This window comes from Triticum urartu, chromosome 3, assembly GCF_003073215.2.
Source record: "Triticum urartu cultivar G1812 chromosome 3, Tu2.1, whole genome shotgun sequence".
Taxonomy (NCBI): domain Eukaryota; kingdom Viridiplantae; phylum Streptophyta; class Magnoliopsida; order Poales; family Poaceae; genus Triticum; species Triticum urartu.
In genome coordinates, this window is record NC_053024.1 from 619246079 (window position 1) to 619259065 (window position 12987).

At 48.9% G+C, this 12987-nt stretch overlaps 1 protein-coding gene across 1 annotated transcript in view; it reads right to left on the reverse strand.

Annotated features, from left to right (window-relative positions):
* Positions 1-6451: 6451 nt before the first annotated feature.
* Positions 6452-12987, reverse strand: part of LOC125547031 — a 43822-nt gene continuing 37286 nt past the window's right edge. The window contains exon 3 of the mRNA XM_048711074.1: positions 6452-6798. Within this exon, the coding sequence (XP_048567031.1) occupies positions 6452-6798 (347 nt within the window). The remainder of the gene's footprint in view (positions 6799-12987) is intronic.

Genomic DNA, 12987 nt, shown 5'->3' on the forward strand with positions numbered 1-12987 from the left:
TCATTTGCTTTCCGCAGTTGGCTTGTCCCTTCTCATTCAAAATTTTATTGAAGTTGTTGCCGTCTTTGGCTTGTGGTTCTTCGACTTTTCACTCTCCTGCCTCGACTTCTCTTGTGCAAGGCCTCGCGAGGAGGGCAGCTGAGCGCCCTCATGAGTGTTCCTATCCTAGTCATTCAAAGAGTTCACGACCCGGGCCCCTTACAGGAGCACCCCTCCAGTCTGTGCCCCACGGGCACCGCGACACAAACAAAGGGCCTGGGTTGGTCGCCCCCCCCACGACCGAGGCCGGGAACTATCCACGCTCGGGCACGTAGCCGGAAGGTACGGTGACGAAAGCAAAACGATGATTAACAACAATAACCCAAACACGCCCCCGCGGGGCTCCACACTATTGTCTTTGTTACGCAGGAAAAAGGAAAAGAAAGAACAAATCCGGTGCGGCTCGCCTCACACCGGCCCGCAGGGAAGGCCCGAGCTGCTTCCGGAGCTCAAGCAGACTCCCTCTCGCGCTTCACCAGGGCGCAACGGCAGGCGGACACGTTGCCACCGCCAAGCAGATACGACGACGTGGAGGCTGACCGTGGCCACCGCTAGAAGAGTCGCCGCCTGAAGAAGAACCGGAGAAGCTTGAGGAACCTTGAGCGCCGCCGGCTGCGCGAGCGCTGCCCTCTCCATCATCGCCGGAGCTAGGTTCCCAGCCGCGGTCGTCACCCTCGGGGCAACACCCTGCACGGCGACCATCTTCCCCAAATACCCTCACGTAGAGGGTGGCATTGCCATCGAACTTGAAGTGTAGGGTGCACCGACGGCTCAGGCCACGCGCGCGGGCAAACGTCTGCCAACCGCGGGCTAGGAACAGGCTCCCGGCCGCGGAGACCTCCAGTGAGACCCATGAGGCCCGGCTGCAGCAGCCGTCGGCCTGGAGCCAGAGGCCACCCGGGAGCTCGCCAAGGAGGAAGCGAGGAAGTGGAAGCCGGGTGCTGGTCGGCCCCGCCGACCACACGACGAACTCCGGCAGCACTTCAGCAGCGCGAAAGCGCGGCCTAGGGGGACGCGCAACCGGAGCGTGCCCCCCGGCCGCAGCAATCCGCCCGTCGCTGTGCTGAAGATCGCCTCCACGGCCGCGGGGAGCCACCGTGGTGGCCACAGGATGTTTACGAGGGCGCCCTCGGCCGCGCTTGGGTGGGGTAGAGGCAGGCTCAACCTGGTGAGCCTTCCCCTTCTCTGCGGCCGAGAACCTCCTTGACGGGGCCATGAAGAAAAGGAGAAGCAAGGAGGGATGAACTGGAAGGGCGCGCACCGGTCCATACTTATAACTGGCGATGGCCAACCAACGGCCCCCACGATCGCAGGTAATTATGACCCGCTTTGCATGCAGGGACTTGTCCAATCCGTGCAGTTGCCGAGGCGCCATGGGGAAGTGGAGACGCCAACGTCCAATCAACCGCCACGCGACGCCCAAGGCCGCAGGCTGTTAGGGCCCGCGGCGCTTCGCTCTTGCCCTTCTGCCTCCCTGCACGGCCAAGTCAGGGCGCGCCTTGGGCCTGGGGGCTACTGTCGGCGTTCTGGGAACGGGGGTCCCCAGACTTGCCTGCCTGCGGCCTGCGGCGTGGCTCAAAGGGGGCCCAGCGCGGCCCATCTTCACCAACACAAACCCAAGACCCTCGCGAGGGGCCAAGCCTCGCGGGGCGGACGACGCAGAGCTTCCTCAGGCACGGCCTCGTCAGGCTGGCTCACGAGGAGGCGGAGAGATCAAGGCAGGGTACCTCATGAGGTGCCCGTGACGCAAGCCATGACGACCAGGGGCGCCGGGCGGGTGCCAGCCCGCACAGTGTCCTCCCTTCCTCTTTGGTGCAAAGGGGGCAAGCGCAGCCGCGGAGTACCGAGGCATCAGGCAAAGGTTGTCATTTCGGTGCAACGAGACCAAGACCAGGAGGACTACGAGACGGAGGTCACCGTGGAGCCCAAGACGGCGTCACCACCAGAGCTTTGCGCAGGCGAAGACTGCTTTTGTCAGGATAGTTGATACTAGCTGTCCCCCTTCAAATTAGCCCGCCATTGTCGGCTCCCTTCCTGCTCGATATTTGGGAAGAGGACCAGGGCCTCTATAAATAGGACCAGCCACCCACAGAGCAAGCGGGCAGAGAGAAAAGGGAAAGAGAGAGAGAGAAAGGTGACTGAGCTCCTCCTAGCAGTTCATCGCCTCGACCAAGAACAGACCCTCGCGAGGCTATTCTTCCTTGTATTGTTCATCATCATCAGCCCAAGAGGCAATCCACCACACCACACACTAGAGTAGGGTATTACACCACAACGGTGGCCCGAACCAGTATAAACCATGTGTCTCTTGTGTTGTTCTTTCCTTAGTTTAGATCTTAGCAAGGCGGAGGGGTGCAGGTAGGTAGGAGGCGAAATCTCCGCGTGCACCCCAGTGTTCGAACCTCAAGGTTCTGCCAGAACCCGAAATCCGACATAACCCATTGCTTGTCCACAAGCAATTCAGTTGACAAACTGGAAGTGATAAAGAAAAACTTTTACAAACTCTGTTTGATCTTATTGTTGCAAATATGTAAAGCCAGCATTCAAGTTTTTAGCAAAGGTTATGAACTAACCATATTCACAATAACATTTAGGTCTCACATTTACTCACATCAATGGTATAATCAACTAGCGAGGAATAATAATAAATCTTGGATGACAACACTTTTCCAAAACAATCATGATATGATATAACAAAATGGTATCTCGCTAGCCCTTCTGAGACTGCAAAACATAAATGCAGAGCACCCCTGAAGATCAAGGACTAACTAGACATTTTAATTCATGGTAAAAGAGATCCAGTCACAGTCATACTCAATATCAATTAATAAAAATGCATACAAATGATAGTGGTGCTCTCTAACTAGTGCTTTTTATAAGAGGATGATGACTCAGCAATAAAACTAAATAGATGGGCCCTTCGCAGAGGGAAGCAGGGATTTGCAGAGGTTCCAGAGATCGAGTTTTTGAAACAGAGATGAATAATATTTTGAGCGGTATGCTTTCATTGTCAACATAACAACCAAGAGATCTCGGTATCTCCCATACTAGATTCATTATAGGTGGCTCCCAAACAGAATGGTAAAGTTTATACTCCCCCACCACCAACAAGCACATTCCACGGCTGGTCCGAAACAACGAGTACCGTCCAACTAACTATAGTCCTAGGGGAGTTTTGTTTGCAATTAATTTTGATTTGATTTGAGCATGGGAACGGGCATCCCGGTTACCAGCCATTTTCTCGTGAATGATGAGCGGAGTACACTCATCGTGAGAATAACCCAGCTAGCATGGAAGATACGGATAGCCCCCAGTCGCCACATGAGCGATTCGGGCATACAAAACAAATTATCATTTGAAGGTTTAGAGTTTGGTACATGCAAATTTACTTGGAACGGCAGGTAAATACCGCATATATGAAGGTATGGTGTACTCATATGGAAAAACTTTGGGTTTATGGAAGTGGATGCACAAGTAGTATTCCCGCTTAGTACAAGTGCAGGCTAGAAAAAGACTGGGAAGCGACCAACTAGAGAGCGGCAACAGTCATAAACATGCATTGAGATTAACCAACATTGAGTGCAAGCATGAGTAGTATATAAATCTGAAGGAAATATGCCCTAGAGGCAATAATAAAGTTGTTATTTATATTTCCTTATATCATGATAAATGTTTATTATTCATGCTAGAATTGTATTAACCGTAAACTTAGTACATGTGTGAATACATAGACAAACAAAGTGTCACTAGTACGCCTCTACTTGACTAGCTCGTTGAATCAAAGATGGTTAAGTTTCCTAACCATAGACATGAGTTGTCATTTGATTAACGGGATCACATCATTAGAGAATGATGTGATTGACTTGACCCATTCTGTTAGCTTAGCATTTGATCGTTTAGTATATTGTTGTTGCTTTCTTCATGACTTATACATGTTCCTATGACTATGAGATTATGCAACTCCTGAATACCGGAGGAACACTTTGTGTGCTACCAAATGTCACAACATAACTGGGTGATTATAAAGGTGCTCTATAGGTGTCTCCTATGGTACTTGTTGAGTTGGCATAGATCGAGATTAGGATTTGTCACTCCGATTATCGGAGAGGTATCTCTGGGCCCTCTCGGCAATACACATCACTATAAGCCTTGCAAGCAATGCAACTAATGAGTTAGTTGCGAGATGATGTATTGCGGAACGAGTAAAGAGACTTGCTGGTAACGAGATTGAACTAGGTATTGAGATACCGACGATCGAATCTCGGGCAAGTAACATACCGATGACAAAGGGAACAACGTATGTTGTTATGCGGTTTGACCGATAAAGATCTTCATAGAATATGTAGGAACCAATATGAGCATCCAGGTTCTGCTATTGGTTATTGACCAGAGATGAGTCTCGATCATGTCTACATAGTTCTCGAACCCATAGGGTCCGCACGCTTAACGTTCGATGACAATCGGTATTATGAGTTTATGTGTTTTGATGTACCGAAGGTAGTTCGGAGTCTCGGATATGATCACGGACATGACGAGAAGTCTCGAAATGGTCGAGACATAAAGATTAATATATTGGACGGCTATATTCGGACACCAGAAGGGTTTCGGGTGATCTCAGAGAAAACCGGAGTGCCGGAGGGGTTACCGGAACACCCCGGGGGATTAATGGGCCTTGATGGGCCCTAGTGGAGAGAGAGAGGGGCCGGCCAGGGCAAGCAGCGCGCCCCCTCCCGTTGAGTCCGAATAGGACAAGGAAGGGGGGCGCCCCCCTTGCCTTTCCCCTCTCCCACTCCTTCCTTCCCCCTCCTAGTGGGACTAGGAAAGGGGAGTCCTACTCCCACTAGGAGGAGGACTCCTCTTGGCGCGCCCTCCTAGGGCCGGCCAGCCTCCCCCTTGATCCTTTATATACGGGGGCAGGGGGCACCCCATGGACACACAAGTTGATCATTGATCTTTTAGCCATGTGCGGTGCCCCCCTCCACCATAATCCACCTCGGTCATATCGTAGCGGTGCTTAGACGAAGCCCTGCGTCAGTAGCTTCATCAACACCGCACGCCGTCGTGCTGACGAAACTCTCCCGCGAAGCTCTACTGGATCGTGAGTTCGTGGGATGTCACCGAGCTGAACGTGTGCAGATCGCGGAGGTGTCATATGTTCGGTACTAGGATCGGTCAATCGTGAAGACGTACGACTACATCAACCGCGTTGTCATAATGCTTCTGCTTACAGTCTACGAGGGTACGTAGACGATACTCTCCCCTCTTGTTGCTATGCATCACCATGATCTTGCGTGTGCATAGGATTTTTTTGAAATTACTATGTTCCCCAACAAAATCACCATGAACATAAATATCGTGGAGGCTATGTTGATTTTTTTCAACTACGTGCATGAACATGTGCCAAGTCAAGCCACTTAAATCATTCAAAGGAGGATACCATCCTATCATACCACATCACAACCATCTTAAAAGCATGTTGGCACGCAAGGTAAACCATTATAAACTCCTAGCTAATTAAGCATGGCACGAGTAACTATAATCTCTAATTGTCATTGCAGACATGTTTCATTCATAATAGGCTAAATCAGGAATGATGAGCTAATCATATTTACAAAAACAAGATAGGTCGAGTTCATACCAGCTTTTCCTCATCTCAATCACTTCATCATATATCGTCATTATTGCCTTTCACTTGCATGACTGAACGGTGTGGATAATAATAATAGTGCACGTGCATTTGACTAAGCTGGAATCTACAAACATTCATTCAAAAGAGAAGACAAGGTAATATGGGCTCTTTGTTAGATCAACAATAATGCATATGAGAGCCACTCAACATTTTCATCATGTTCTCCTCCTCTCGACCCCCAAACAAAAGAAAATAATTTCAAAGAAACACATTGAAATGTTTTTGGAGTTTTTGTTTTTCTGAAGAAAGTAAAACAAGAATGAGAAAAACTATTTACACGGGAAAGCTCCCAATAAGCAAAAGAAGAATGATAAATCTTTTTGGGTTTTCTTTTAATAGTACCACTAAGTAAACATGGTAAGTAAACTAAACTACAACTATTTTTTTTGGTTTTTCTTAAGAGCATCTCCAACAACCGCCCAACGCGCGCCGCGCTAAAAACTAGTTTGCAGCGCGCCGATCGCCTGGTTTGGCGCGGCGGGCAGCGCTGGCTCCAGCAGCCGCGGTAAAATGCAGCGCGCTCATAGCTTCAGCAACGCGCGTGCATAGATATTTCACCATACATAGTTCACATAGCATAGATAAAAAACGATACAAAGATATTTTACAAAGTTCATAGCATAGATAAAAGACGATACAAAGATAATTTACATAGTTCATAGCATAGATAGATAAAAAGAACTACGGTGCAACTACATAAATTAAACTACGGTGCAACTAGAACTACTCCGAGTCGTCCTCATCATCACCCTCGCTAGTGCTGTTCGAGGTAGAGATCCACACGTCCTCCCAACATTCATCGTCGGGCGTGAAGAACGACTTCCCACCGGCGTTGACGAGATCGCACTGCGATATGGTTAGTGCCTTCCGCCGACGCCGGTCCGCCCGCGCCGCGCGGCGCCTTGCCTTCCTCTCCGCCCAGAAGGCGCGCTCGTTGGCGACGTCCTCCGGGTGGTGCCGGCGCCACTCCGCCATGGCTCGCTCGTCCTCCTTGGCGATGAGGAGGCGGCGCTGCCGCCAACGGTGCTCCGCATGGTCCAGGTCCGTGATAAGACAAGGGGGAGGGGCGACTGAGGGAGTTCTGGATTATGGGGTCCTCGGGTGTCCGGGTTGTGTGATATGGGTCGGACTGATGGGCCGTGAATATATAAGGTAGAAGGCCTTCCCCCATGTCCGGATGGGACTCTCCTTTGCGTGGATGGCAAGTTTGGTGTCCGGATGTATAGCTTCCTTTATCTGTAAGCCGAATTTGTACAACCCTAGTCCCCTCCGGTGTCTATATAAACTGGAGGGTTTAGTCCATAGAGCCAATCAGAATTCATATAGGCTAGATAGCTAGGGTTTAACTATTACGATCTCGAGGTAGATCAACTCTTGTAACCCCTATACTCATCAAAGTCAATCAAGCAGGAAGTAGGGTTTTACCTCCATTAAGAGGGCCTGAACCTGGGTAAACATTGTGTCTCCTTCGTCTCCTGTTATCCTCGATTCTCAGACGCACAGTTCAGACCCCCTACCCAAGATCGGCCGGTTTCGACACTGACATTGGTGCTTTCATTGAGAGTTCCTCTGTATCATCGATGGAAGGATTGATGGATCGCCTTGTCATTAATGACAGTGATACGTCTCCGTCGTATCTATAATTTTTGATTGTTTCATGCCAATATTATATAGCTTTTACATACTTTTGGCAACTTTTTATATGATTTATTAGACTAACCTATTGATCCAGTGCCCAGTGCCAGTTCCTGTTTTCTGCATGTTTTTTGTATCGCAGAGTATCCATATCAAACGAAGTCCAAATGCAATAAGATTTTACGGAGAATTATTTTGGAATATATGTGATTTTTGGGAGTTGGAATCACCGCAAACGGAGTCCCACACAGCCCACAAGACACCGGGGCGTGCCAGAGGCCCCTGGCGCGTGGTGGTGGGTTGTGCCCTCCTTGAACATTGGTTGAAGCTCTACTTCGGGCGCAAGGAAGCTTATATCCAGAAAAAATCATGTTAAAATCTCAGCACAATCGGAGTTACAGATCTCCCGAAATATAAGAAACGGTTTTTGGCCAGATCTGGGGAACGCGAAACAGAAGAGAACAGAGAGGGAGATCCAGTCTCGGAGGGGCTCCTACCCCTCCGCCGCCATGGAGGCCATGGACCAGAGGCGGAATTCTCCTCCCATCTAGGGGGAGGCCAAGGAAGAAGAAGAACGAGGGGGGCTCTCTCCCCCTCGCTTTTGGTGGCGCCGAAGTGCCGCCGGGGCAACGATCGGGACGACGATCTACATCAACAATATTGCTACCGTCAACACCAACTCTTTGCCCTCCATGCAGCGGTGTAACACCTCTTCTCCCCACTGTAATCTCTACTTAAACATGGTGCTCAACTCCATATATTATTTCCCTATGATCTATGGTTATCCAATGATGTTTGAGTAGATCCGTTTTGTCCTGTGGGTTAATCGTGATCTTGGTTGGTATGATTGTATATTTTATTTATGGTGCTGTCCTAGGTGCCCTCCATTCTCGCGCAAACGTGAGGGGACCCCGCTGTAGTGTGTTGCAATATGTTCATGGTTCACTTATGGTGGGTTGCGATAGTGACAGAAGCTTAAACCCGAGTAGGTGGGCTATGGCGTATGGGATAAAGAGGACTTGATACTTAATGCTATGGTTGGATTTCATGACCTTAATGATCTTTAGTAGTCGCGGATGCTTGCTAGAGTTCCAATCATAAGTGCATATGATCCAAGTAGAGAAAGTATGTTAGCTCATGCCTCTCCCTCATATAGAATTGCAAGAATGATTACCGGTACTTGTTATCGATTGCTAGGGACAAATAACTTTCTTGTTGACACAAACCCTTTTACTAAACACCTAACTTTTATTATCTTGTAAAGTACTTCTAGTTTTATTCTAGCAAAGTAGTTCTAGCATCACTCCTACAAAATAGTTTCATACTTGTTTTAGGTAAAGCAAATGTCAAGTGTGCCTAGAGTTGTATCGGTGGTCGATAGAACTTGAGGGAATATTTGTTCTACCTTTAGCTCCTTGTTGGGTTAGACACTCTTATTTATCGAAGAAGGCTACAAACGATCCCCTATACTTGTGGGTTATCAGACAACATCACCTCTGGAAGGGCCCTGGCCCAAGATAGGTCCTCCAGCTTGGCGGCTTCACCAGTGGCGCCCGCTTGGACGTTAAGCCAAAGGAAGCCTCCGCGATTGCCAACCATCACCTCCGCATCAGCCTCGAACAATCCGAGAAGATGGATCCGGCAGATGTCTCATCCTTGAATGAACTGCTAGATCGCATCGCTGCCCTGGGAGTCGCAACGGATTATGATCGGATTGGGCTTAAACCAGGCCGTAGGGAAATCAAGTCCCCGCCGATCACCCATCTGGTAGCGGTCGTGTAGGAGCAAGCCGAGGATACTTCTCCCCCAAGTTAAGAACAAGCTATGTTCGGATTTCCAAGCCCTATGTGTCGGATACCCGTCTTCGGGAAGAGATTGTATGTCCTCCGAACATGGAATCAGATGTCAAGCCCGAAAGTCTCCAGGACCCTCCGGATCCTGGACTAGTGACCTCGGAGATTCTTCAAGCTCCAGATCCAATGGCGGGTCAGGGTTCGGACTTTAACCCGCCCGCCCACTACAAGAAATATTCCCCAAGCAATTAAGGTCCTCCAGACGTATGTGACCTAATGTACGTACAACAGCAGCCTCAGGAAACGGTCCATCACTTCTGGGCCAGGTTCCTTCTTGTTAAAAACAAGATTAAAGATTGCTACGACGACAATGCAGTTTCAGTTTTTTGCCGCAACTGTACGGTCGAGGGAATCCTCAATGCCCTCAACCCCCACCGCATACTGTACTTTGCAGATTTGGCACACATAGTACAGAAGTACCGTGTAATGGAAAGCGCTTGGAAAGCCCAGACAACCCGATGGGATCCTCCTGCCTTTATGCAGCCCACCGGACGGGCTAAAAGGATGCACCCTTACGGGTAACCCAATCATCACCTCATTGACAAGAGAATCAAATCCTTCACAGGACATAGAATTGTCCTTGACGAACTGCTCGACAAGCCCTATCAGATACACATTACGCCGAATACCGAACCCATACATGACCTTCGGGCATGTTGGGTGCTCCGGCAAGTGGCTAAGAGCAGCGAGGCCATCCACACCAACACCACCCCGGAGACGCACTCTTCGGAAGACGACGATATCAATGTCTTTATGGTCTTCGAGACATTTTCTTCAAACAATCGGTGCAAGAGGGCGCTCCGCGACCTCGCCGAAGTCAACCAAGTAGCCACAATAAATCCTTGGAACAATATGATAATAACTTTTACTGCTGACGACGAACCAAGGGCCAGATCAGTCCGAGCACCTGCCGCCTTGGTCTTAAACCCAATTGTGGATGGTTTTAGGCTCACTAAGGTGCTCATGGACAGCTGCAGCGGACTAAACCTCATATACAAGGACACGCTCAATAAAACGCAAATGGACAAGAGTTGCATCGAGCAATGCAGTACCACCTTTCAAGGCATTATCCCCAGTCGAGAAGCACGATACTCGGGGAAAATCAAACTTGATGTAGTATTTGGCACACCGGGGAACTACAGGTCCGAAGAGTTACTCTTCCATGTAGCACCTTTCAACAGCGGATATCAAACCCTGTTGGGGCGTGACGCCTTCACACGCTTTCAAGCAATACCCCATTACAGGTACATGAAGCTCAAAATGCTAGGGGCCAACAGAGTTATCACCATTACCAGTGATTCGAACATAGCACTCGCGCCGAAAACAAAACTGCATCCTTGGCCCTCGAGGCACTATCTAAGGCCCACGCGGCCGAGGAGCTAACCACTCTGCGGTCCAAAGTGGACAAGGACGATGTAATCCTCGATAAGAGGCCCAAGTCCACTTCTTTCAAACCAACAGACGAAATAGTTAAATTTCAAGTGCAACTGACGGATCCTAACAAAACAGCCTCCATCAAAGCACATCTGGATCTGACGGTCGTCGCCACCTTGCGAGCATTCCTACGTGAAAATTGGGTCATCTTTGCCTGGCATCCTTTGTATATGCCAGGAATCCCATGAAGACTGACCAAACACAACCTCAACATAATAAAGGGGTTCAAACCAGTCAAGAAAATGCTACGATGATTTTCCGAACCCAAATGGCAAGCTATGGGGGAGGAGCTAGCCAAGCTAGTTGAAGCTGGGTTCATTAGAGAGATCAAACACCCGGACTGGCTGGCAAACTTGGTCATGGTGCCAAAGAAGGATAAATCCTGGCGCCTTTGTGTCGATTTCAAGGACCTCAATAAGGCTTGCCCTAAGGACCCCTTTCCACTGCCCCGCATTGACCAAATCATTGACACAAGTGCAGGACACGACTCATTGTGTTTCCTCGATGCATACTCCAGATACCATCAAATTAAAACGAAGGAGTCCGACCAGGCTGCAATAGCATTCATTACCCCCTATGGACCTTTCTGCTTCAACACTATGCCTTTTGGGCTCAAAAACGCTGGTACCACTTACCAATGCATGATTCAAACATGTCTGGAAAAGCAAATTGGCAAAACAGCGGAGGCATACGAAGATGATGTTGTAATCAAGACTAAACATGTCGAATCATTGGTGGACAATCTACGACTCACATTTGACAACCTCCGAACATATGACATACGGCTCAATCCAAAAAAATATGTCTTCGGCGTCCTAGCCGGAAAACTACTTGGGTTCATCGTTTCCAATAGAGGAATTGAAGAGAACCAACAAAAATCTGAGCCTTGTCACAATTGGCAATGCCAACAGACTTAAAGCAAGTCCAAAAATTAGCGGGGTGCATGGCACCCCTGAGTCGCTTTATCTCCAGGTTGGGAGAAAAGGCGCTACCGCTTTATCGACTACTCCGACACACCGGCCACTTCGAGTGGACGAACGCGGATACAAACGGATTGGAAGAAATAAAAGCTTTGTTAGCAAGCAACCCAATCCTCGCCGCACTAAGTGTTGGTGAACCCATGTTGCTCTACATATCTATGACTCACCAGGTAGTAAGTGCGGTACTCGTCGTCGAACCATGGGAGGAGGGACATAAATTCCCTCTCCAGAAACTAGTGTACTATGTATCGACGGTTCTAACACCATGCAAATCTCGATACCCACACTATCAAAAGATAGCGTATGCGGTCTTCATGGCATCCCGGAAGCTGCGGCCCTACTTTCAAGAGTGTTCGATCACGGTGGTTCCGAAGTTCCACTCAATGACATCATAAACAATCGGGATGCCACCGGCCGCATTGCCAAATAGGCAATCGAGCTCTTGCCATTTGAAATAACACACAAGCCACGCCGATCAATTAAATCTCAGGTGTTGGCCGACTTTATCGCCGAATGGATAGAAGTTGAGCTCCCTAAAGAGTACAACACATACTCTAACTGGGTAATTGATACGTCCATTTTGCATCATATTTTCTTGCTGTTATTTATAATGTTTTATCCATAATAATGCTTTTTGGAGTAATTCTAATGCCTTTTCTCTCATAATTTGGAAGGAACACCAAGAGGGAGAATTCCGGCAGCAAGAAATCTGGTCCTAGAAAAGCTATGCCAGGCCACCTATTCTGCACAACTCCAAATGAGTTGAAACTTTACGGAGAATTTTTATGGATTATTTAAGAAATACCAGAGCCAATAAACACCAGAGGGGGGCCACCAGGTGGGCACAACCCACCTGGGCGCGCCAGGCCCCCCAGGCGCGCCCTGGTGGGTTGTGGCCTCCTCGACCCACCTCCGGTGCCCATCTTCTAGTATATAAGTCATTTTGCCCTAGAAAAAAATCAGGAGAGGACTTTCGGGACAAAGCGTCGCTGCCTCGAGGTGGAACTTGGGCAGGAGCACTTTTGCCCTCCGGCGGAGCGATTCCGCCGGGGGAACTTCCCTCCCGGAGGGGGAACTCATCGTCATCATCGTCACCAACAACTCTCCCTTCTTGGGGAGGGAAATCTCCATCAACATCTTCAACAGCACCATCTCCTCTCAAACCCTAGTTCATCTCTTGTGTTCAATCTTGTTACCGGAACTATAGATTGGTACTTGTGGGTGACTAGTAGTGTTGATTACATCTTCTAGTTGATTACTATATGGTTTATTTGGTGGAAGATTATATGTTCAGATCCATTATGCTATTTAATACTCCTCTGATCATGAACATGTTTATCATTTGTGAGTAGTTACT